Source organism: Dipodomys merriami, unplaced genomic scaffold (assembly GCF_024711535.1).
Source record: "Dipodomys merriami isolate MVZ:Mamm:240054 unplaced genomic scaffold, mDipMer1.0.p SCAF_819, whole genome shotgun sequence".
NCBI classification, from domain to species: Eukaryota; Metazoa; Chordata; class Mammalia; order Rodentia; family Heteromyidae; genus Dipodomys; species Dipodomys merriami.
This window is the reverse complement of record NW_027206423.1, coordinates 287,831-314,896: the sequence shown is the minus strand read 5'-3', so window position 1 is coordinate 314,896 and position 27,066 is coordinate 287,831. Positions and strand designations below refer to the sequence as shown.

Here is a 27,066-nt window from a genome sequence, read left to right as displayed (position 1 = left end):
GGAGCCATGCACAAAGAAGCAGCAGAGACTCTGGGTAGGAGAGAAAAGGAGGCCAATAAAATTTTCCATTACAGATCTCAGTGTGTGTGTGTGTGTGTGTGTGTGTGTGTGTGTGTGTGTGTGTGTGTGTGTGTGTGTGTGTGTGTGTGTGTGTGTGTGTGTGTGTGTTATGAACACTGACTGGGACTTGAATTCAGGGCCGAGGCACTAACCCTTGGCTTTTTCACTCAAGGTTGGTGCTCTACCACTTGAGCCCCAGCTCCACTTCTGGCTTTTTGGTGGTTAGTTGGAGATAAGAGTTTCATGGACTTGCCTGCCTGGGTTGGCTTTGAACTGCCATCCTCAGATCTCAGCCAGCTGAGTAGCTAGGATTAGAAGTGTGAGCCACCAGCGCCTGGCAATAGGAATGTTCTTAATACTACTAAAAAGAATATGTTTCACATGGATATGATAGTAATGTTATTTTATTATATTCTTAACCATAATCAAATGATGAAGAGCTCAGAGACTCACACACCAAAATTTGTACAATACATACATAAATTACACTGAAATAAAGTTGAATTAAAAAAAAGAAATTATAACCTCAATACTGCATTTGAAAGGTTGCTCTCTGTGTGATAGAATCCAGACAATGAATTTTGTGGGAGCCTTCACTAGGCTAGATGTAAGGAAGAATTTACAGATCTGAGGGGATTCCCATGAGAGACTATCTAGGAGGTAGTGAGCCCCTTTGTGAAGACTCTGAACAGATCACAATTAGCTGGTAAACAGAATATCCATAAACCAAAATTTGCTGGCAAATCCAATTTTCCAGCTTTTTCCTCTGTCTCCCTCTCAGGGGTATGTAGCCAGATGCTGACACCACCATGTAATTAGAGTCTGAAAAAAGTTGCATGAAAACAACTTCTGTTCTAAGATGATAGTTATCAGTTTAATAGTAGAGTGCATGTAAACTTGGTTTTTTAATTTCTTTTTTGGTGCCAGTCCTGGAGCTTGAACTCAGAGCCTGGGCCCTGTTCCCTGAGCATTCCTTGCTCAAGACTAATGCTCTACCATTTGAGTTACTGTTCCATTTCTGGCTTTTTGGTGGTTAATTGGGGTCTCATGGCCTTTCCTGCCTGGACTGGCATCGAACTGTGATCATCAGATCTCAGCCTCCTGAGTAGCTAAGATTACAGGCGTGAGCCACAGGTGCCCAAGAAGAGACATTCTTTTAAAATCTCTTTTGGTGCTCAAATTTATCTAAAGGGGGATTAAAAAAAAATACTAGTCTATCAATGTTCCCCGTCATCTATCAACATCTGGTCACCCAGATGTGCCTATCCCAGTATGGGGGATCAGGGGAGGTCCTTTGGATTAATTTCCAGACAAAGTTTATGCAGAGAGCAGAGGGGGAAAATATCAAGGTCAAAATCAAAATCATTTATTTCAGCTCACTCCACAAAGCAAGTAGAGCCAAGGTCATGGAGTGAGGCCAATTATGCACGTCCTTCCACTAGGTGGCAATGTTGGATGTCTTTCGATTTTGGCCCTTTTGATCCAATGGTGTTCTGGGCACAGGTATATAGTTTCTGGAGCTGTGCTTCAGGTGTCCTTCGTGGAATCTACGCAGCAATCCAGCAACAGATGGCCAGTCAGAATACACAGTGCCCTAAGTCCCTCCATAGCGAGGGCTGGACAAAACAATTAGGGAAACTGTAACAGGGTTCATTTGAAACTGTCCCTTGCTCCCCTGCTATCCTTAGGTTTTTCTTCTTTTAATTCTTGTTGCTGGAGAAAGCCCTTTTTCAGATTCCAGTAAACGATCTGTAAGTGAGCAAAATCCATTGTGAGAGCAGGAAAGATATACCTGTGACTGTTCAGGACCTTGCTCAGTAACGGACTCCCTGCCCACTGCCTTTCTGTACTCTCTTTGTGTTGCTCCCATAAGTGCCCTTTATATCATCAAACCTCCTACAATAGAGACTTAAGAGTCTCTTCTTTTTCCTTCAGGGTCAGATGCAAACAACCCTGTTTCCTTCCTCTAATGTCAGTAACACATCTATCTTCAATCACAAATACATAGTTGTAAATGTTATCCTTTCATAGGCTGGTTTATACCAGCATCACCACCAACACTTGAGGGACACATTGCAGTATGACATTATATCCACTACGTCAATAAGCAATAGAGATTTGTAGGCACAGTGTAACTTATGGGATCATTGTCACACACATAATCTATGAGAGATCAAAATGTCATTATGTGCTATATGAGTATGTAGACCAAATAAAAAATCTATTGTAATATGAAGAAAGTTTCATTAATATCTACATCCTTCTCATATGCAAAATTAAAACCCAGCATAATAACGTCCAACATTTTAAAAAAATTCCTTTCATTAGGTGTTCATGGGCATGTGTAGATTTCTCTCTCTCTCTCTCTCTCTCTCTCTCTCTCTCTCTCTCTCTCTCTCTCTCTCTCTTGCTCTCTCTTTCTCTCACTCTCTCTAGTTTCCCCCTAAAATGTTACATACTTGGATCTAAGTCAAACCCTGGTGATGGTGCTGAGTAGCTGTGGAACTGTGGAAAACATACTCGAGACCTCTGTGCATGAGCACCTCCTTCTATAGAATGGGGGCGATGATGGCAATGTCCACCACAGCCTGATGGGCTGTGTTACTGTGTGCAGAGTTCTCAGCACAGCGCCTGTATGGATTTGTCTTGACATGACTGCAGCCATCTTGGCTCATAATCACCACTGCTACCTTCACTAATCCTAGTTGTTTTTCTTGAATCATCCATTTCCCAGCATACCACAAATAGAAAAAAAAAAAGAATTGGTAGAGTCATCAGTGAGGCTTCGCAACTGGACTGCGGCTCTAGATGTACATCTGACTCTTCAATATTATCTTGAGATGAACTAGTATATGACAGCCAGACGAAGATGCTTGGATCAAAACTCATAAGTACGCCTCTCTTAGTGACACCGAGTGCAAGGATTCAACTGCTTCTTGCTGCTGTACAAAGCCATTCCCTATCAATAATATCCTTAATAAACTGTACTCTAGAGATCTAGAGCTCTCGACTTCTCTCTCTTCAGTCTCATGGCACTTGAAGGCAAGTACACATATATATGTCCGAGCTGTTCTGGAACCATCCTGACATGTGAATGCTAGAGAGTTTAGCTGTTGTTTTTCTTTCATGCAGCGTGTGATTTTACTCATCATCTTAAAGAAGTATTCCTCTCTGTCATTACTGTACTTAGAATTTTAGGATAGTTACGTTTTGTATCAAGAAAGATCCAGGAAGGTAATAGTATTTTAAAATTTCCTGTAATGGTTTTAAGTTCACTGAGTGAAAGATAAGACCACTGCATTTATTATCTGGACAGTGTCTCAGAACAGTGTGGCTCTAAATAGACTTTGTCTTTAAGCTAAAGATAACATTTTCTGCACTTATGCAAAAAGAAGATACAGAGAAAATGTTGGTAATAGATTGCCATGAACTCTTGCTGAATAAACGCTAATTACACACCAGGCACATCATGTGCAGTGTGTCATTAACCCACAAATAATTTACATTAACATTATTTTACCAATGGAGAAAGTGAGCCGTTAGTATGCTTCAAAGCTTAAAGTGTTTAAAAAGTTGTAATCAAGCTGGGCACTGGAGGCTCACACCTGTAATCCTAGCTACTCAGGAAGCTGGGGTTTGAGGATCATGGTTCAAAGCCAGCCCAGGCAGGAAGGTCCATGAGACTCTTATCTCCAAGTAACCACCAGAAAACCGGAAGTGGTGCTGTGTACCTCAAATGGTAGAGCATTAGCCTTGAGCTGAAGAGGTGAGAGACAGTGCTCAGGTCCAGAGTTCAAGTCCCACGACCAAAAAAAAAGTTGTAATCAAAAATCTATTTTATCTATATTATATTATGAATTCTTAAGTGAATACAGATAGGTTTATACTACTGATTATATTTATTTATACCAGTATATAGAATAAGTGCTTTCTAATGCCTTGGGGAAAGAATAATGCTTTGAAGCTTATTCAGGATGAAAATAGGAGAATACATGAAATATTGTATGTGACACAAACAAAGCATCAAGCACTCCAAAAAGGATCAACAATATACATGAGAGCATGAGCATGCTCATCTGGAGAAGAGAAAGAGCCAGGGAGGAAAACACGGTAGGCTTCGCATGGGACATGGAATTTGATCTGGTTGATGAAGGGTTACTGGGTCAAAGTAGGAAGCGTGAGGAAGCCCAGGCTGCAGAGTTTCATGAGAAACCAAGAAGCTGTTCTAAGGACACTGAAAGACCGGTTTGGTTTGGGCAGAGCACAGTAACTAAAGAGAGCAGAAGACTGCCAGGTAATCATCGGAGAGCCAGTCACTTGACTATAATTGTCCACATCGGGGCGCACAAGACTCCAGAGACACAACTGGTAGACAATTCTTTCTTCATGCCATTAAAGAAGCCTATGGCAATGTCCCCAGGGCATGTACGAGGCACCAAGCTCTACCTAAGATGAGTAGGTGACGTACCCCAGCTCTGTCTGGGGCTCTGTAGGGTGAGCACGGGGAACATGCTGTCACCACTACTCAGGATGTGAACCTCAGCAGCCTTGCTGCTGGAGGCCAGAGCTGTAAGCAATGATCACCTCTCCAAGACAGGCGCTCTCTAGAGGTCAACAGTCTTGAAGAGGTCTCGCATTGCCTTGAAGCCAATAGAACCGGGAGTGACTATGCTTTTGTTCTTCCTGGGCTTGGGTGAGTACTGCCTGGACAAACAACTTGGGTTCAAGTTTTCAAAGCCAGAAAGAAAGAAAGAATGCATTAGGAAGTTAGCCCTGATTTGTACTCTTGGCATTTGCCTAAGTGGAGAATACAGAAATGTTAGATTTGGGCAGAAACTGTTTTATAATTGATACTCATTCTTGATCACCCATCTACCTATCTACCCAACAGATTGCAAACAGCTTATCAAAACATGACCACCTTTATGGTTTTCTCTCCAATTGAATAAACTTAGGTACTTGCTTCGGCAGCACATATACTGAAATTGGAATGATACAGAGAAGATTAACAAAAAAAGAATAAACTAAGGCAATAATCACTCTTACATAAAGTGCAAATGTTGACATTCACTTAGAAGACTTTCTAAAACTCAAATCCTAAAATGTCAAAGTCCTATTATGCAAAGCAAATTCAGATATCATAGTCAGGAGACAAAGAATACAGGAATCTTCCTACTTGCTGAAATGAATCCAGGAAGGCTTCTTAGAAGAGAAGACAAAAGGAGACAATCCATCCTAGATGGAGACAATATTTTGTATGAGAATAGCATTTAAACCATTTATTGATTCAGTCTTCAAATGTCAACCAGAGTTACTTAACTCAGATCTTCATATTATGCTGAAAAACATTTTGAGTGCTTACGGTAGTCTTGGAGATCACCAAAAATCTGGTTGGGTACGATTGGATAGTGTTTGGTTTCTGATAGTGTGAAAGGAAGGAATATTGAGTCCGTAGAACTTGGTTGTCATGGTGATGGGTGGAAGGATTGTTTGGTGTCTCTATGGTCTGAGAATCAGGTAATCTTCTAAACAGTCATAAGAAAGCTACAGAAGCACACATAATGGGATACAAAAAAAATCTAGATTCAAATGTGAGGACTCAGAAATGAAAGAGCAATACATATCTTCCAAAGAAGGAACTCACGAGCAAATATACCGGTATAAAGGTGCTGTTTAGACAAAAGAAGGAAATCTGTTGGAACAAGGCTAGAAAAAGCCTTGACCTTGAGTTCACCTAGTATTAGGACTCTCTTTGCACAAAAGGCTCTGCATAAAAAGACCAAACCCAGCCAACCGCTCGCTGGTGGCTCACACCTGTAATCCTAGCTACTCAGGAGGTTGAGATCTCAGGACTGCTGTTCAAAGCCAACCTGGGCAGAAAACTCCCCACGAGAATCTTATGTCCAATTAATCATTCAAAAATTAGAAGTGGCGCTGTGGCTAAAAGTGGTAGAGTGCTAGCCTTGAGCAAGAGAGGTCAGGGACAGTACCCAGGCCCTGAGATCAAGCCCCACATCTGACAATAAAAAGAGACCAGATCCCTAAGGAGCAGTCTCATTGAGTAAGAAGGATTGGAGCTGCTAACAAGGCTTCCTACCTGCCTAAGGGCCTGGTCAACAGCTGCTCCAGGCCACCCACTGTGCACTTGCAAGTGTCAGCCATTATAAGACAAACTGTAAGTATGAATAAGTAGGTTGATGTACTATTTCCAGGATGGAGTCTACACAGAATTGGGTGTTTTCAGAACCAGATGAATGATGTAGGGTGATAAGAAAGACTATTAGGAAGCTGGGAGCTGGTGGCTCACACCTGTAATCCTAGCTACTCAGGAAGCTGAGATCTGAGGATCATGGTTCAAAGCCAGCCCAGGCAGGAAGGTCCATGAGACTCTTATCTCCAAGTAACCACCAGAAAACTGAAGTGGCGCTGTGGCTCAAGTGGTAGAGCGCTCGCCTTGAGCTGAAGAGCTGAGGAACAGTGCTCAGGCCCAGAGTTCAAGCCCATGACCCTTCCCCCCACCCCATGACTATTAGAAAGAACCTAGCTGATCAGGTAGATGGAGTGAAAGCTTTGAAATTCCTCTAAAGAAGAAAATAGGGGCTGAGGGATGGGGGAGATAGAGATGTGAAAACCCTGGGTGAAGAAATGAGGCAGGGTCTTTACTGAGCAAGTTCCAGGCTTGAGATTCTGCCTGGGTGGTTATTTTTGAGGTGGTGTGAAACCTGAGATGAAATGACCTTACAGTTTTCTTCTAAAATATGTGATAAAGGTCTATATCATCATTTCTAGACAGTATGATCTTCCACTTGGTAAAACTAACCAAATAGATATCATTCTCATGTTGAATACTCCTTTATCTTCCACTATCCAATAATTCAAACTTTTAATTTAATCATCTCTACTCTATATTTGCCCAGCTGAAGCTATAAAGCTGAGTTCAATTTCCCTCTGCCTTATCATCTTACCCTCCATGACATCTACTTATTAGTTTAGGGCTCTTGTTCCCTTCATTTTACTGACATTATTCTTTTAGTTTTTTTCTTTGTTTGTTTATGGGTTAGCACAGAATCAAACCTGGGGCCTCATGCATGCTGGGCGAGTATTATACCACTAAGCCACATTCCTACCCCCTGAACTTACCCTTGGATTAATATTCTAGAACATATGCATTCTTCTAAGATTCTGTTCAATGGCAACTACAATAAACAAATCTATATGTTTCTATAAAAGAGAGCAAAGATGCTTAAAATCTTTGGGCTACTAAATGAGAATCTGCACAGGCATATTACTACATTCCTGTTGCATAGAAAACAAATATTCCTGAGCATTCACATGTACCAGGCAAGATGTCAGGATGGCAAATGAATTCATTACTTCATTCAGCATCGTCTGTTAGGACGATGGTACCACACTGAGCAACGGGGATACAGTGGTAAATAAGCAGACCCAGTGAACTGCTATGCAAGAGTAGCTGTACAGACTGATGCTACAAGCATACGCAACATGCTCCTTGTCGCTTCAGTGTGTGTAGGAGCACTGGATTCCCATCATAGTTGGTAACGTTTTTATTTCAATGTTTAGTGAGACTCAGGGAAGTAAGTCTTGAGAACAGATGACTTGGGACGTGATATGGGTGACATTTACAAGTCTGACCATAGATGCTTTCCATCAAGGTGCTCATTCAACACCATCTTCTGTGAGCTGGGTGTTTATACATAGCACTAACCTTTAGTCTATAAAGTTCACCTGACCTTAATCTATTCCACAGAGGCATCAATCATGACACAAATCTCTCCTGAAATCACTGGTGCAGGACTGAAGCATTGGCAACGCCCTTCCAGTGAAGCAGAGTTAATGAAGACAAATGCATTGATTTGGCACAGTTGCTTATATAAAGTATTGGTGAAATGCTGCTGGCTATTGGTTTTTTTTAACATTTCAAATGAACTTTTTATATCTTAATTTTCCCCTTGAGAATAATCAAACTTTGAAGGAAAGAAACATTTTTTTCTACATATACTACTGACATAGTTTATTAAAACATGTTTGTAGTTAAATCTTAGGTGCCTTGTGGAAATGTTTTTTCATGAGATTTGCAAGAATCACATGTTTCCTTCAACAAAAGTTAGTTGACATCTACATGCTATGAATGAAAGCAACATATTTTAGCTCCTTCTACATGCTCTGAGGGATGATATTTGTTATGTGTTTGGGCACCTGTACTAAGCCTTGAACTCAGAACCTCATGCTCTGACTTAGCGTTTTGCTCAATGCTCTGGTACTCTACCAATTGAGTCACAACTCCACTGCTGCCTTTTTGCTGGGTAGCTAGAAATAGCATCCTCATATTTGTCTACCTAGGCTAGTTTCAAACCCTGATCCTCAGATCTCAACCTTCTGAGTAGCTAGGATTATAGACATTAACCACCAGAGCCCAGCAAATACTAATATTTTTAAACTTCTTGTGGTTCTCTAACACTCAAGGGTTTGCAGCTGGAGAGGGAGCAAGTATATATAAAAGACGTTCAGGGTGTGAGCAGTGCTAGAGAGAAACTACACAAAGAAGTTTGCCCTACAATGACAATGAATGTATTTGTTGCAAAATACCCCCTGAAGGATCTGCACTCATTTCAGTCCTTTGTGAAGATGGTAGTTACTGATGTCCACAGGTTCTAGGGATTGGCTAGCTATCGGTACTGAGCAGAGAGAAGTAGGTAAAAGAACTTTAGGGCCAAACTTGTGATATCAGTCTCATTGATCTTGGCTTGTAATCTTAGTCAAATACATCATTCACTAGAGCAAGAAGTTGAGAAAACACCCATGAATACAAGTGTAACCTTTCTTAATGTTAGGTATGACTTACTCATTTGTAATTTTTTTTCAGTGCTAAAGCTCAAACCCAGGAACTTGCATATACTATGCAAAGTTTTCTAGCAGTGAACTGTACTACATTTCACATGAGAGTTATCTTCTATTTGTGCAGGTGAAAGGCTATGGGGAGTTTCAACAGCAGTTGGGGTGATGGCTTCCTTCTGGTGGGCTTCTCAGATTGGCCTCAACTGGAGCTCACTTTTTTCGTCTTCATTTCTATTTTCTACTCCCTGACTCTCTTTGGCAACACCACCATCATTGCTCTCTCCCGACTGGACCTTCGGCTGCGCACACCCATGTACTTCTTCCTCTCCCACCTCTCCTTCCTGGATCTCTGCTACACCACCAGCACCGTGCCCCAGCTTCTCATCAACCTCCATGGACTCCACAGGACCATCAGCTATGGAGGGTGTGTGACTCAGCTCTTCGTTTTCCTTGCTCTGGCATCCACAGAGTGTGTGCTCCTGGTGGCCATGGCCTTTGACCGCTATGCTGCCGTGTGCCGTCCACTCCACTACACGACCATCATGCACCCCGTTCTCTGCCAATCACTAGCTATTGCCTCCTGGGTGGTAGGCCTTGTGAATTCTATGATTCAGACCAGCCTCGCAATGGCCATGCCTATCTGTGGCCATCAACTGAATCACTACTTCTGTGAGATGCCTATATTCCTGAAGTTGGCTTGTGAGGACACAGGAGGGACAGAGGCCAAGATGTTTGTGGCTAGGACCATCATCTTGGTCTTTCCTGCAGCTCTGATCCTAGGCTCCTATGCACAGATTGCCAGAGCAGTGCTGAAGATCAAGTCAGTGGCTGGGCGCAGAAAGGCCTTTGGAACTTGTGGGTCCCACCTTGTGGTGGTTTCTCTGTTTTATGGCTCAGGTATTTACACCTACCTCCAGCCCATCCACAAGTATTCTGAGAGCAAGGGGAAGTTTGTTGCCCTTTTTTATACTATAATCACTCCTATGTTCAATCCTCTGATTTATACCCTGAGGAACAAGGATGTGAAGGGGGCTCTGTGGAAGGTATTGGGGAGAGACAGAGACTTGGGGTAGGAGGAGAGATTGGTTATCATATGGCTTGTAGACTGAAACCCACTCAGTGTTTTTGTTTTTGTTGTGTTTATTTTTGAAGTCTATTGGTTCCTAGAAAACAGCCCTCGGAATACTTCAGGGGCTTTAGGGATATATTGCCTTTCTTTGTTGGAAGGCGAAAATGGGATCTTGGGATGGATGCTTTGTAAGTATCGATGATCATTTTACAAAGGAGTCAGATGATTCATATCAGCACTTTCCACACAATGGGCTTGGCAAGAAGGTATATTCCAGCCCCAAGTGGAACACAGCGATGAGTTCCAGGCAGTGCTGAGAGTGAGGGAAGACAAGTAAGTTCGACAACACCATATTCAAAGTCAATGATTTCCAATGTGTTTCCACAAAGGCAGCCATGCACCCAAGTGAAGAGGATGTTAATCTAATGCTGGCTTTCTAAGTTATTGTGACTTTGGCAACATCAGTCCGTATGGCAAAGCCTGTTTCTTAGTTCTCCAATAGCCTCCCAGCCTTTTTTTTTTTTTTTAAATTTTATTTTATTTGAGAACATACTGTACAGAGGGGTTACAATTACATTGGCAGGATAATGCATACATTTCTTACCAAGCATTGCAGCCTCCTCCTTTGTTTACCCTTCACCTCCCTTCCCAGCCTCCCCCCTCCCCCCCACCCAATCATACCCCCCTCCCCCCCCACTCCGACATTGTAAAGCTTGCTTTGACATGACATTTTGTAATTCTCCTTGTTACAACAGGTCCACCTGAATCCTTAAACGACTTGTTTGTCCCCCTCTCCTCCACATGTTATACTGACATCAAATAAAGTGAAAGCGGGGGTTACACTGTGGGGGAAGGACATACAAAGCAACAAAGAAATAATCTTATAAATGCGTTAGAAACACATGCATGAAAGAAACGAAAACATTAAAATACATATTTAAGGGTTCGTTTTCCTAACATCACATTATCTGATCTTTTCCGCTTGACTCATACCTATACTAGATATTGCAAATAAGGGAAACCATGGGACCTATGTTTCTTTGGGCCTGGCTTACTTCACTTAATATAATTTTTTCCAAGCCTTTCCATTTCCTAACAAATCCTCCCAGCCTTTTTATAGTTAGTTTAGTTTACTTGGAGAAAATAAGGAGATCATGGTCAGACATAGATCATGGAGCATATACATTTTTAGATATATCTACTCATGTTTATTGAATCATTTTTAGTTTTGTTACACTTCTTACTTATTCATGATTGAATTGTCTGAAAATATTTAAGTAACTAATTTAAGATAATATAGACAATTAGGTTGCACAGTAACCACCAATCTCACTTTTACTTCCATTCTGCCAATTCCAATGTTCCTTATATGAAAATTTATTTTTAACTTTTTCCTTCCTTCCTTCCTTCCTTCCTTCCTTCCTTCCTTCCTTCCTTCCTTCCTTCCTTCCTTCTTCCTTCCTTTCTTCCTTCCTTCCTTTCCTTCCTTGCTTCCTTCCTCCCTTCCTTCCTTCCTTGCTTGCTTCCTTCCTTCCCTTCTTTCTCTCCCTCCATCCCTCTTTCTTTCTCTCTCCCTTGTTCTTTCTTCTTCCTTCCTTCTTTCTTTCCCCTTATTCTTTTTTGATGGTACTGACATTGAGCCTTTTTTGCACCAATATCTATCTATCTATCTATCTATCTATCTGTCTGTCTGTCTGTCTGTCTGTCTGTCTGTCTGTCTGTCTGTCTATATTGGGTTTGAACTCAGTGCCTTGTGTTCACTTGACTTGTTTGTTCAACTAGCCCTTTGCCTTCAGTCTTGATTTTTGCTAGTCATTTTGGAGAAGCAATCTGATGCTTAGCCTCAAACTACAGTTCGCCAGATCTCATTCTCTTGAGTAACTAGGATTCTATATATAACCCACTAACACCCAGGTGAGCTGGCTGTTTTTCAGATGGAATCTTACTTTCTGCCCAGGCATCCATCTATTTCAGGCCCTCTGTCATAGTTGGGATAATGGGCACATGCTACCAGGTCCAAATTGTTTTCTTTTGTTAGGGAGTATTACGATTGTTTTCCCTGCTGGCCTAGAACCATGATACACTTGACCTCAATCTCACATGCATCTGGGATCATAGCTATTTAACACAGTGTCCCACTATGTGCTGAGGAGTTTTATGTATACTCAGGCTGCCCTTCCACCACAAGCACCCCAATCTCAGCCTCTCAAGTGGCTCAAATTAGCTAGAAAAAGAAAGAACATTTCTTGCTTGTCATGCATAAAGACACCACTTTGTAGAATTTTCTCTTCCCTTTGCTCTACTATTCTATTGACAATAGTCTTTCAGATTGCTGTGTAATGTTCCAATTTATGGTCCTGGTTTCTGTGTAAGCCAAACAGCTCTTTAGAGGCAACCAATTTGTGACCTCCAAACACATACAGTCAGACTTCTCTTGCCTCTAAATTAACTGTACCGAAGAACATCAGGTATAGAAAATGTATAATGTTCTAGTTTTTTCAAGTATGTGACTGACATCTTTATTTTAGCTAAAATATTTGATTAAGTCTTCTACAATGACATATATTGATATATTTACATGACTCATACACAAATGTTTATAGCAGCTTTATCCATGATAAGGATGAATATGTGGAAACTATCCAGATGCTCATCAGTAGATGAATACAACAAACTGTGGTCTATACATGCAGTGGAATGTTATTTGGTCTTTAAAAACATGACAAGAGCTGGGCACTGGTGGCTCATGCCTGTAATCCTAGCTATTCAGGAGGCTGAGATCTGAGGATCGCTGTTCAAAATCAGCCTGGGCAGGAAAGTCCATGAGACTCTGATCTCCAATTAACCACCAGAAAACCAGAAGTGATGCTGTGGTTCAAGTGGTAGAGTGCTTACCTTGAGCTGAAGAACTCAAGGACAGTGCCCAGGCCCAGAGTTCAAGCCCCACAACTGACAAAAAAAATTTTTTTTTAAAAACATGACAAGATGCTACATGGTACTCTGGTAAAATCAACTTGTTATGTAAAAACATAATTAAAGCATGATACTAGGTTAAATAAGACAATATTTGCCATATCCAAAAAGTCCATTAATATGAAATTCCAGTTCAATGCAGAATAGCCTCAAATATACCAAAGAACACATTAAGGAGGCAAAGGAAAACCAACTGATAATGAAAACTAAAAAACTTTTTTTTTTTTTATAAAAAGAGAGACTGAAGAAGATATTAGATTGGGTTGGCTAAACTAATATTGTAGAAATAGCTACATTATGAAAAATAATCTACAGATTGGGTACAATTCCCCATAAAATTTATAATGCAATTCTTCACAGGTATAGGGAAAGAAATCCTAAAATTAGCACGGAAGCATGAAAGACATTCAATACCTAACACAAATCCATGCAAAACAAACAAACAATGTTAAATCATACTACAGAGTCATAAGTAACCATGCCAGCATGGCACTGGCATAAAAACAAATACAGATAAACATACGAGAAAATACCCACAAATAGACCCATAGAACCATAGCCATCTAATTTTTGAAAAAGGTACAAAGATACATGTGAAGGCCAGGAGCCGGTGGCTCATGCCTGTAATCCTAGCTATTCAGGAGGCTGAGATCTGAGGATGATGGTTCAAAGCCAGCCTGGGCAGGAAATGTCATGAAACTCTTACCTCCAATAAACTATCAGAAAACCAGAAGTGGCGCTATGGCTCAAGTGGTAGAGCGCTCGCCTTGAGCTGAAGGGCTGAGGGGCAGCGCTCAGACCCAGAGTTCAAGCCCCATGACCGACAAAAAAAAAAAAATACATCTGAGAGAAGGCAAGTCATGTTAGGGAAACTAAATATCCATATATAGAAGACTAAAACTATATCCTTATCTCTCACTCTGTAAAAAAAATTGCTCAAACATCTTATTTTTTAAATTTTTAAAAAAATTTTTTGGGTCCGGTCGTGGGGCTTGAACTCTGGGCCTGGGCACTCTCCCTCAACTCTTCAGCTCAAGGCTAGTGCTCTACCACTTGAGCCACAGCACCACTTCCGGCTTTTTTCTTTTTGCTTATGTGGTGCTGAGGAATCGAACCCAGGACCTCATGCCTGCAAGGCAAGCATTCTACCACTGAGCCACCTTCCCAGCTCCTGATCAAACATCTTAATATAAGACCTGAAACCTTGAAAGTTATAGGATAACATGGGGAAAACACTGGAAGATATAGGTGCAGACCACAACCTTCTAAAAAGGACTCCATTACCTCAGGTTATCAGAGCAAGAACTGCCAAATGAGGCTGCTTCAATTTAAAAGGCTTCAGCACATAAAGGAAATGGTTACCAGGATGTAGAGAGAGCCTACAGAATGGGAAAAAAAATCTTTGTCAGAGGTTCATTTGACAGGTGAATAATCAGAATATAAAGAGCTCCCAAGTTAAGTTCCCCAACAACAAATAATCCAATTAAACAAGGGACAGATGAATTGGACAGCTCAGAAAAGAATTATCCCAAAGCCCATAAATACAGAAAGAAATGTTAATTATCTTTAGCTACATCATCTTTAGCTATAAAGAAAAGATATATCAAAACATTAAGATTTCATGTCACCTCAGACAGAATACCAAAGAAAGAAAGAACAAATGCTGGCAAGGATGTGGGACTGTTCATAGAAATGTGAATTACTGCAGTCACTGGGAAAATCAGTATAGAAGTTCATCAAACCTGCAACCCCAGCTTCCCAAGAGACTGAGACGCTGTGGATAAGGATTCCCTTCAAGTCAGGGTAGAAAAGCCTAATTAAAAAACTAACATATGGGGCTGGGAAGGTGGCTCAGTGGTAGAGTGCTTGCCATGCATGCATGAGGCCCTGGGTTCGATTACTCAGCACCACATAAGCAGAAAAAAAAAAGCGGGAAGTGGTGCTGTGGCTCAAGTGGTAGAGCGCTAGCCTTGAGCTGAAGAGTTAAGGGACAGCGCCCAGGCCCAGAGTTCAGGCCCCACAACCCGACCAAAACAAAACAAAACAGAAAACTAACATATGGGGGCTGGGAAGGTGGCTCAGTGGTAGAGCACTTGCCTTGCAGGCCTGAGGTCCTGGGTTCGATTCCTCAGCACCACATAAGCAAAAAGAAAAAAGCTGGAAGTGGCACTGTGGCTTAAGTGGTAGAGCACTAGCCTTGAGCTGAAGAGCTGAGTACAGCGCTCAGGCCCAGAGTTCAGGCCCCACGACCAGATTCCCCCCCCCCACCAAAAAAACTAACATATTAAATATTGTATGTGACACCAAAAAAAGTCAAGCACTCCATCAAGGAAATAAATATTCAGCTAGATCAACAATACACATAAATGAGAGCATAAACATGATATGAGAAGTCCAGAGATAGAAAAGATTCCAAGCAGGGGGAGCAGAAGAATGGAATTTGATCTGGTTGATGAAGGGTTACTAGGATAGGGGTCAAAATAGGAAGTGTGAGGAAACCCAGGCTGCAGAGTTTCATGAGAAACCAAGAAGCTGTTCTAAGGACACTGAAAGACCAGTTTGGTTTGGGCAGAGCACAGTAACTAAAGAGAGCTGAAGACTGCCAGGTAATCATCGGAGAGCCAGTCACTTGACTATAATTGTCCACATTGGGGCGCACAAGACTCCAGAGACACAACTGGTAAACAGTTCTTTCTTCCCCAGGGCATGTGTAAGGTACCAAGCCCTACCTAAGGTGAGGAGGTGTCTGAGAATACCCAAGCTCTGGGGCTCTGTAGGGTGAGCTGGGGCTCTGTAGGGAACATGCTGCCACCACCACCCAGAGTATGAACCTCAGCAGCCTTGCTGCTGGGGGCCAGAGCTATAAGCCACGATGACCTCTCCAAGACAGGAGCTCTGAGTCAAAGCTCTTGTCCACCCTGAAGAAATCTCTTTAGAGGCCAACCGTCTTGAAAAGGTCTCACATTGCTTTGAAGCCAATAGAACCAGGAGTGACTATGCTTTTATTCTTCCTGGGCTTGGGTGAGTACTTCCTGGAAGAACAACTTTGGGTTCAAGTTTTCAAAGCCAGAAAAAAAAAAGAAAGAATCCATTAGGAAGTTAGCCCTCTTGGCATTTCCCTAAGTGGAGAATACAGTAATGTTAGATTTGGGCAGAAACTGTTTTATAATTAATACTCATTCTTGATCACCTACCCAGCCAATCACAAACATGATCAAAACATGACCACTTTATATCTTTCTCTCCAACTGAATAAACTAAGGCAATAATTTTCTTACATAAAGTGTAAATGTTGACATTCACTTGGAAGACTTTCTAAAGCTCAAATCCTAAAATGTCCAAGTCCTATTATGCAAAGAAAATTACAGATATCATAGTCAGAAGGCAAAGAACACAGGCATGTTCCTAGTTGCTGAAATGAAGGCTTCTTAGAAGAGAAGACAAAAGGAGACCATCCATCCTAGATGGAGACAATATTTTGGGTGAGGTTAGTATTTGAACTATTTATTGTTAGTATTTGAACCAAAATTACTTAAATCAACCTTCATATTTTGCTAGAAAACATTTTGAGTGCTTAGGGTAATCTTGATGACCACCAAAAATCTGGTGGGGAATGACTGGACAGTGTTTGGTTTCTGATAGTGTGAAAGGTATGGTGTCTACATCAAAGAATGTTGAGCCTGTAGAACTTGGTTGTCATGGAGATGGGTCGAAAGATTGTTTGGTATCTGCATGGCCTCAGAATCAATTCATCTAAACAGTCATAAAGAGATACAGAAGCAGACTTAATGGTATACAAAAAAAAATCTAGATTCAAATCTGGGAGATGAGAGAGCAATACATATTTTCCAAAGAAGGAACTCACAAACATTACACAGGTGTTAAGGTGGTGCTTAAGAAAAATAAATGGAATATATGGAGCAGAGCCAGAAAAACCCTTGACCTTGAGATCCCCTGATATTGAGACTCTGTATAGCAGACGAAAATAACAGATCCCTAAAGAGCAGGACACCCTCCACATCTCCCTGAGTGAAAAGGAGTGGAGCTGCTACAGGCTTCCTCCCTGTCTAAGGACCTGGCCAATAGCTTCCCCCTTGCGACGCACTGTGCACCTGCATGTGTTAGCCATTATTTACGCACTAACACTATCAGTGTGAGTTCATAGGTGATTTGTTTCCAGGATGGAGACCACGGAGAATTGAATGTTTTCAGAACTAGATGAATGATGTAGAGCAATAGTAAACAAAGACTCTTAGTAAGGACTTAGTTTATCTGATAGACAGAGGAGTAAAAGAAATTCTGAAGACACAAGTAGGGACTGGAGATGAGGAAAATAGATAGGAAACTATGGGTGAGGGAATGAGGCATGGCCTTTACTACACCAGTTCTAGGGCTGAGACTCTGTATTGGCTGGTCATTATTGACATGGTGCAAGACCCTGGGAAGAAATGACCTCGGTTTCTTTCCAACCTAAAGTGATAAAGGTTCCATATTATTATGATGATCTATTCTTGCATTACATTTGATAAAATCAGTGAAGTGGGAACTACTCACATGTTGAATTTTATCATATTTGTTATTCAATTTTGTCCTCCCATAATATATTTGTCCCGCAGAGACTTTGTGGTTGAGTTCAACTTTTCCTTCTGCCTTGCTATCTTACCCAATTTAGTATCTACTTATTGGGTCAAGTCTTCTGTGTCATCCATCATATTGAAATTATTTTGGGATTAACATTCCAGTGTTTTCCTATAATCATTCTTCCAAGATTTTGTTCAATTGCAAACACAATAAGCATATCTATATGCTGTTATAAAAGAGAGCAGAGATGGTTCATAAAAGAGAGCAGAGATGGTTCATAAAAGAGAGCAGAAATAGTTCAAATCTTTGGACTACTAAATGAGAACCTATACAGATGTATTACTATGCTCCTGTTGTACAGAAAACAAATATTTTTCAGCATTCACATGTATCAGACAAATGAATTTATGAATTCATTCAACATCCTATATTCTTCTGGTACCACACTGAGCAATGGGGATACAATGGTAAAGAAATTAAGCAGAGCCAGTTGAACTGCTCTTAAAGAACAGTGATGCAGACAGACCAGTGCACGTAACATGCTCCTTGTCACTTCAGTATGTATCTGAGCACTGAAATGTCATCATAGTTGGTGAACTGTTTTTATTTCACTGTTTAGTGATTTGAGACTCAGGGAAGTGAGTGTTGAGAACGGAAGACTTGAGAGGTGACATAGGTGTCGTGTAGAAGTCTGACTATGGACTTCATAAGTTGATGATGTCCAGTAAGGTGCTCATTCAAACACCATCTTCGTTGTGCTGAGTATTTATGCATAGGCATATAAAATAGCCTGTTCTTGTTCTATTCCACAGAGGCATCCTCTTGACACTGGAATCCTAGAATCACTGATGCAGGGTCGAAGCATTGACAACCTTCCAGCAGAGTTAATGAAGAGGAATGCATTAGTGTGACTCAATTACTGACATTGAGTGCTGGTGACATTCTATCAGTTACTGTGACACAATTACTGACATTGAGTGCTGGTGACATTCTCTACATATACCATAGACACAGTTTATGAAAGTATGTTTGTAGTTAAATCTCAGGTGCCTTGAGGAAATAAAATTTGAAGAGCCAAATGTTTCACTCAACAAAAGTTATTTGATATCTACAGACTATGAATGTTTCACTCAACAAAAGTTATTTGATATCTACAGACTATGAATGAAAGAAACATTAATTTGCCACAGCTTACGTGCCATCAGGAAAGATATTAATATTTTTAAATGCATGGTTCGCAGCCCGAGTGGGAGAAGACATGTAAATGACTTTCAGCTTTCTTCCTGGTGAACAATTCTTCCAGATGAATTTATAAGTTGGGTCAAAAAATGGAGGCGATTTCAAGTCTGATAATGAACATATTTGTTGCAAATTATTTTCCCCCTGAAGGATGGATCTATCCTTAGTCCTTGGTGAAGATAGCAGCTGTTTATGACCAGGGCTTCCAGGATTGGCTCACCATACTCACTGAGCAGACAGAAATATTAGAACCCAGGGGCCAATTTTGTGGTAGCAGCCTGGTTAGTCCTGGTTCCTAATCTTAGTGAAACACTTCACTTGCTAGAGTAAGAAAATGGGGGGAAAAACAGAAAAAAAAACTAATGCTGTACTTTTCTATGTTTGCTTTTATTAATTTCTTAATTTCTATATTTCAATGCTAGATAATCCGTACTACACAATTCCTTGAGCAGCAAGCTACTTTCCAGGTCTACATTATCTGCTTAAAATCAGTTTGCTCATTACTTCCTTGTATCTTTACCTTAGTGCTGGAACAATGGTAATGTATCATCTCAGTCTCAGATAAGGAAGCATCTGATCTATAGGACTCAGTGATTTGCATAACATCATGAAACAAACAAATGAGGTTACATCATCCTGGTCCAGTGTTCAGTCCTCTATAGCAGAGATGAGAAAACTGGGCATATAACTAAATAGCAAAAATAGAAAATAAACCTGTGATTTGGGGACACAGGTTGAATATTTAGAATAGTGCTTTAACCCATATTTTTCAAGACAAGGTGAAAGGCTATGGGACGTTCCAACAGCAGTTGGGGTGATGGCTTCCTTCTGGTGGGCTTCTCAGATTGGCCTCAACTAGAGCTCATCCTTTTCATCTTCATTTCTATTTTCTACTCCCTGACTCTCTTTGGCAACACCACCATCATTGCCCTCTCCCGACTGGACCTTCGGCTGCGCACACCCATGTACTTCTTCCTCTCCCACCTCTCCTTCCTGGATCTCTGCTACACCACCAGCACTGTGCCCCAGCTTCTCATCAACCTCCATGGATTTGACAGGACCATCAGCTATAGAAGGTGCGTGACCCAGCTCTTCGTTTTCCTTGCTCTGGCATCCACAGAGTGTGTGCTGCTGGTGGTGATGGCCTTTGACCGCTACGCTGCCGTGTGCCGTCCACTCCACTACACCACCATCATGCACCCTGTCCTCTGCCAGACACTGGCTCTTTCTGCCTGGTTGGCAGGCCTTGTGAATTCTATGATTCAGACCAGCCTCATGATGACCATGCCACTCTGTGGCCATCAACTGAATCACTTCTTCTGTGAGATGCCCATATTCCTGAAGCTGGCTTGTGAGGACACGGGAGGAACAGAGGCCAAAATGTTTGTGGCCCGAGCTGTCATCCTGGTCCTTCCCACAGCAGTAATTCTGGGCTCCTATGTACACATCGGCAGGGCCGTGCTCAAGGTCAAGTCGGTGGCTGGGCGCAGAAAGGCTTTTGGAACTTGTGGGTCCCACATTGTGGTGGTTTCACTTTTTTATGGCTCAGCCATCTACACCTACCTCCAGCCCATCCACAAGTATTCTGAGAGCGAGGGGAAGTTTGTTGCCCTTTTTTATACTATAATCACTCCCATGCTCAATCCTCTGATTTATACTCTAAGGAATAAGGATGTGAAGGGGGCTCTGTGGAAAGTTCTAGGGAGAGACAGAGACTCAGGGTAGGAGGAAAATGGAAAGCAAAAACATTTTCTGTCATAGTTCTCGTTTCCTAAAACCCATCCTGTTCTTTGAGGGCCATTGACCACTAGTAAAGAACTCTTAGGAGGCTTCAAGGTTGTAGAGTTTTCTTATTTGTGGATATTTGAAGTGAAGATTCTGTCAAGATGCTTTATAATGCCATGTTTATAATTGTGTGTGTGAAAAAGTGAGGGCTGATTTATATCAGTTTTCTAGGAGCACGCACTCTGGAGGAAGCTGTGTTCTGGCTATATGTGGAAAATAGTGATGATGTTACTCACACTGTAAACATGGGGAAAGACTCAGTTAAATGTGACGGGACCTTATATGAAGTGAGTGATTCCCAATGTAGTGTAATAAAAATGGCATGTGTCTGAGTGCAAGGAATACGAACTCGCCCTGGTTTTCTAATTGTGACCCTGGCTACATCTCTTCACACTCAGAGCTTGTTTCTTTTATAATCTAGTTAGCACGGCCATCTACTTAATCGCCAAGGCTTTGTGGCATAACTCGTTGCTCACAGTCTATGAACTTGGACGGCATGGGACTCTAATGTAGGCAATTGTAACAAGATAGCAAGCATTTCTATATTTAAATATATCTACATATACGAAAGTTACACTTAAAACCAATGGGAATTTTTCAACTTTATTACTCTCTTATGGGACCACAGCCCTCTATGTATACAGTCCATTATTGATTGAAATATGTGTGCATCGTGTCTGTACTATAGTATTTTTCTTGTCTGATTATGGAGCTTTTTTAAAATTTTGAGACAAGGTCTCACCATGTGACTTGGCCTGTCTTTGAACTCAGTATCTTCCTGCTTCTACTGGCTAAGTGCTGGTAACACAGTGGTCTGCCATCATTGGAACTCAAACTGCTTTCTGTTATTCAAAAGCAATAATGTTAAATAGTGGGGATGTTCTTAACATGTTGAATATGGTGCAAACAGACCAAATAATAAATTTTACATGATTTTTGGCCACAACAAAAAACCCTCAGAATCATATTGGTATATATGTGATATATATCTTCTATGTAATATACTTAATGTTTCTTTAAATATACATTATTTTTCTCAATCACACTGCAATAAAGTTGATTTGTAAAAAAAAAGGCATTTTTTAATGAATTAAATAATTTTCAGCAAGCACAAATAATACTAATAAATATGTATTCTATTCTAAAAACTGAAAACACATCTGACATTTCTGGAAAGATACATTAATGTAAACTTTCTTAACGGGCTAATCGAATATAATATCTGCTATGTTCCAGACTAAATCTATTGATTAAAGTAATTCAGATAGAAAAAAAGACATTGTGATCTTAGCACAGTCTCTGAAGGGCTACTATCTAGAATTTAATTTTCATTGAGATTCCAAAGGTAAGAATAAAGATGGACACATTGAAGCCTGGTTGTAAGAAAGAATCTACAAAGGAGTCTAATATAGGTGACCCAGAGACAGTAGGTTCCCCTTTCTGAAAACTTTAACCCTGTCATAATTAGAATATGGTATAACTGAAACATAGATGTGTGAATGGGGTAGGGATCTTAAAACTTGCTTGAAGGATGGTTAAGGGGAAACAAAGGAGGAGGCAACAATGCTTGATAAGAAATGTACTCATTACCTTGCTCATGTAATTATAACCCCTCTGTACGGTATTTTCACAATTAAAAACTTATTAATAAAAAAAACTTGCTTGAAAACTGACTTTTTCAGCCTTTATCTCCCATCTACCTCTCTGAAGAGTTATGTGGCTCAGGGTTGACACAAGAAGGGTGATATTCATCCTCTTGAAAAGTTATGCTCTCGTCTATAATTGTACATAGTATTTTGTTCCATTAGCATAAATTGTAAAGTAAGAGCTGGTATGATAATAGTGCTTGAGCTGCTTTAAATATTTCCCTTAGTGATTTTAAGCCCTCTGAATGAAACACGAGAATATTGCACCTCTCATTTCATATTTCAGGCAAAATACCTCTGAGTGCTTGCTCATAATCAGACTTTAGATTTTATTATTATTTATCTATTTTATTATTTATTTTATTTATAATTATTATTTATTATTAGATTTTATTATTTTCTTTTGTCTCTATTCAAGAGAAGGTACTGAATCAATATTTACAAGAATGAGCTACCAATGGATGGATGTCTATCACACACAGTTACTCACATGCAGTATGTCATTAATCCACAAACACTGGTCCAAAACGGAAGACAATATTATCTTCCTGATGGCGCTCAAGCATATCACAAAAGATTTGCCAATCATAATGTTAGTAAGGATAGAACTATTTCCTTGTGCTATATTTTGATTCCTTAAGTGAATAAATGTAAGTAACTTTGAATATTGACCGTTTGATTTCTTGAGGCATGTAGAAAGGTATTATTTGTTCAAGCAATAGTTTTTTCTAAATTTTTACTTTATTATTGTTTTATTATATTATTGTTTTATTATATTATTGATATATATCAGGGTTACCTTTACATCTATCAGGTAATAAATACATTTTCTATTGCATAGTATTATCTGTTCCCTCATTCTCACCAATTCCCTCTCAATGGATAATTTTTAAATAAGCTGTAATAGTGGTATTTCCTACAGCTCTAATTCTAGGCTTTTCTGCACACACTGCCCAGGGCAGTGCTGAAGGTCAAATCAAAGACTGGATACCTAAGGATATTGACAATAAAGACAGGTTAGTAACAACAAATATTCATACACTATATATATCATAGGGAAAAAAGTATAGTATATCACAATGAGGAAATAGATTGTGTGTGTGTGAGAGAGAGAGAGAAAGAGAGAGAGAATAAAAGCGTATGAAAGGTCTATGGGGTAAAGCTTTGGGGCATGCGGTGGACAATGTTGGCTTCAAATGAGACACAGAATTTGGTCTGAATGGTGAAGGGCTGGTAGGACTGAAGTCAAAGTAGAGAAGTAGATGAAATCTCAAGCTGCAGAATTGTATGAGCATATAAGAAGGTATGTTCTGAAGACAATGAGTAGATCAGTTTAGATTGGACAGAGTATGGGGAATAGAACTGAGGACTACAAGGCAGACCTTAGCCAGTTAGTTGATTATAATTGCCACATTGGGGCCCGGAGGTCTCCAAGGCTATAGTTGTTAAGCAATTCTTTGTTGGATGCTGTCAAGAAAGTATTGGCAATGTCCCCAGGGCAGAATCGATGCATTCAGTCTTAGTGTCAGAAGATGACTTGATAATACACCAGCTCACAGACTGAAGGTCTACAGGTAGTTTGGTAATACACCAACTCCCTTGTAGACTCAGTTGGTTCAAGTAAGCATGGAATAGTAATTGGGAAGATGATCCCAAGATATAAGCTATGAACCTCAACAAGCTCCTTGGTGAAGGAAGGAACAACGTGGAACTAATATGTAACTAGGATTTTCCCAAGCCTGCACACTGATCCAAGAATTCTATTCCACACACAAAATAGGTGCCATAGACACACCCATCTTGAACATCTCAGAAGCTGACAGTCCAAAATGAGTCTCCCATTACTTTTTGAAGCCGAAAGATTCAAGGATGATAAATGAAATTGTTTTCTTTCCTGGATGTCTGGGTAAGTACTTATAAAGTGAGCTATTCTGCATTTACATTTGAAAATAAGAAATATCCCAATAGGCAATTAGCAATGAATTCCCTCTGTTGGTTGTTTTAGGATGTAGAAATGCTAAATTAATACAAAAACGTATTTTATTATTGATAGGTTTCCTATTTAGTTCCCTTCATCCTATATTTGTCTAGCTCAGGTCTTAAAACTGAATTCAATTTCCCTTCTGCAATGTTATCCTGTGGATTATAGTTTGTATTTATCAGTTTCCTGCTCATTGTTTTATCATACTGAAAGCCTTTCGGACTATGATGCTACCATTTTCCATATATCCATACTTCTATTTACCTGCCAATATATAAACATATCTATATGCTTTTATAAATAATAGTGATAAACTATGAAACAGAAATTGCTAGAAAAAAATTCCTTGTGCCCCTAAGTGAGAAATGGTGTAGGTGTATTAATACTTTTCTGTAGTGCCCCTAAATGAGAAATGGTGTAGATGTATTAATACTTTTCTGTAGTACAGAAAATAAATATTTCTTGGACATTTATGTCCATCAGGTAGAATGAAGTCCCCTTAATTCATCCCCCCATGTCTGTTGTGAGTCTTTTATCCTCAGGTATGACCCTGGATACAATGATAAATAACAAAACAATTGGATGGCATGGGTACCGACAGACGAGGGTGAGAAGTTCATATAACCTATGCATTGTCACTTCAATCTATCATTCAAAGTATTTAAACCCCATAAAATTTATAAACTAAGTGTTTTTCATTTGTAATTAAGTAAAAATAAAAGCAAAAGACTCAGAGAGGTAATTCTCTAGAACGGGTCAGCTGGTAAGTGGCAAAGGTGATATGTCAAGACCTGACAATGGACTTTATAAGCTCATGCATTCTACTAAGGTGGTCATCATGACTGGTGTGCTGGCTAGGCTACACATTTTTGTCTTTAAATGTTAATATTTTTCCACCTTTTCCACAGAGACATCGGTGTGGTGGAAAAATACCTTCCTGGAATTACAGATGCAGCACTGCAGCACTGAGGATAATCTTGAAGGACTACAGAACTCATAAGAGGAGGGATAGGCTAATTTGGCAAAAATACTGAGCTCAAGCAAGCCTGTATTAATTGCTGATTTCTTGCTTTCTGCTGAATTTCTCGTATCCTCTTCAGATTTGTACTATAAGAAAAGTCAGTGTTAAGGTAAATAACCTTTCATGCATACCTGATGGGAGAGTCAAGTGTTTCACCCAACAGAATGTATTTAATATCTAGTACGTGTTGTGGATTAAAGTGATTTAGCACCTTTTATGTGCTTAACTTACTGTGCTCTGTAACTCAGAGGCTCGCAGCAAAGACACATGAAGGACTTTTCAGTGTGACAAGGGTTAGAGATAAGGAAGTGCTCATGGTAGGAAAGAGAACATTTCCTGCAAAATTTAGGAATGAATTTGTGAAACCTTTTCCCTCTATAGGAATAGATCTATACTCATCACTCCCTTGCAACCGTGTTCACCAACCAAAAAGAACAGGTGAATATCCGTGGATCAAGAGTGTGATTCTCAACAGGCTCAGTCATTCATCCTAATCTACTGAAATAGTCTGACTTGCAGAATAGGAAAAGGAGCAAAAGAGAACAACATAACTGATGAATGATCCCTTGTATATACTAGATACTTCTCTTAATTTACTTGCATGCTTTTAAAGATCAAGCTAGGTCTTCATGCATTCTAGAGACTCATCATTGAATGGGACTCCAGCCCCACAATTTTTTTTTAAAGTTCTATTTACAACATGCGATTCCTGTATCAGTAAAAAGAGCACATAATGTTTTAATTCATATACAGCACAAGAGACACTGAATTGACTCCTGCTAATTGGGAAGGTGAAAGGTTATGGGAAGACTTAACACCAGCTGGGGAGAGGGCTTCGTTCTGGTGGGGTTCTCAGATTGGCCTCAGCTAGAGCTCCTCCTTTTTATCTTTATTTCAATTTCCTACTCCCTGACTCTCTTTGGCAACACCACCATCATTGCCCTCTCCCGGCTGGACCATCGGCTGCGCACACCCATGTACTTCTTCCTCTCCCACCTCTCCTTCCTGGATCTCTGCTATACCACCAGCACCGTGCCCCAGCTTCTGGTGAATCTTTCCAGACTTGACCAGACCATCAGCTACGGAGGGTGTGTGGCCCAGCTCTTCGTATCTCTTGCCTTGGGCTCCACAGAGTGTGTGCTGCTGGTGGTGATGGCTTTTGACCGCTATGCTGCTGTGTGTCGTCCACTCCGCTACACAACCATTATGCACACTCTCCTTTGCCACATTTTGGCTATTGCTTCTTGGTTGGGAGGCCTGGTGAACTCTCTGATTCAGACAGGGCTTATGATGGCCATGCGTCTCTGTGGCCATCACCTGAATCACTTCTTCTGTGAGATGCCTGTCCTCCTGAAGCTGGCTTGTGAGGACACAGGAGGAACAGAGGCCAAGATGTTTGTGGCCCGGGCTGTGATTTTGGTCTTTCCTGCAGTACTAATTCTAGGCTCCTATGTATACATTGGCAGGGCCGTGCTAAAGGTCAAGTCAATGGCTGGGCGTAGAAAGGCTTTTGGAACTTGTGGGTCTCACCTTGTGGTGGTTTCTTTGTTTTATGGCTCGGCCATCTACACTTACCTCCAACCGAAGGACAGTTATTCTGAGAATGAAGGCAAGTTTGTTGCCCTTTTTTATACTATCATCACCCCCATGCTCAATCCTCTGATTTATACCCTGAGGAACAAGGATGTGAAGGGGGCTTTGTGGAAGTTACTACAGCGAGGAAGAAAATCAGGATAAGAGAGGAAGACAGTGTTTGATCATGGCTCTCACACCCTGAAACCCATCCCATTCTTTGAGAGCTAGAAAATAGCCCTCAGTAATCATTTGAGTTTTAATACGCTTTATTTTCTTGGAG

General features: G+C 40.5%; 3 protein-coding genes and 1 long non-coding RNA gene across 7 annotated transcripts in view; 3 read left to right on the top strand and 1 right to left on the bottom strand.

The window, feature by feature from the left end:
* The window catches only part of LOC138819786 (uncharacterized), a 149,102-nt gene that overhangs the window by 50,412 nt on the left and 71,624 nt on the right, over positions 1-27,066 (bottom strand). The window lies entirely within an intron of this gene.
* LOC138819790 (olfactory receptor 2Y1B-like) lies at positions 9,054-9,989 on the top strand. The gene has a single exon (XM_070011324.1). It carries the CDS (start codon positions 9,054-9,056, stop codon positions 9,987-9,989), a length of 936 nt encoding a protein of 311 aa, XP_069867425.1.
* Positions 19,568-20,503, top strand: LOC138819793 (olfactory receptor 2Y1B-like). The gene has a single exon (XM_070011328.1). The coding sequence runs from the start codon at positions 19,568-19,570 to the stop codon at positions 20,501-20,503; it is 936 nt and encodes a 311-aa protein (XP_069867429.1).
* LOC138819789 (olfactory receptor 2Y1B-like) lies at positions 26,013-26,948 on the top strand. Its single transcript, XM_070011323.1, has one exon. The coding sequence runs from the start codon at positions 26,013-26,015 to the stop codon at positions 26,946-26,948; it is 936 nt and encodes a 311-aa protein (XP_069867424.1).

Excerpts from the sequence above, each read along its gene's own strand:
- LOC138819789 (XM_070011323.1), top strand. The coding sequence starts at position 26,013 with ATGGGAAGACTTAACACCAGCTGGGGAGAGGGCTTCGTTCTGGTGGGG.
- LOC138819793 (XM_070011328.1), top strand. The coding sequence starts at position 19,568 with ATGGGACGTTCCAACAGCAGTTGGGGTGATGGCTTCCTTCTGGTGGGC.
- LOC138819790 (XM_070011324.1), top strand. The coding sequence starts at position 9,054 with ATGGGGAGTTTCAACAGCAGTTGGGGTGATGGCTTCCTTCTGGTGGGC.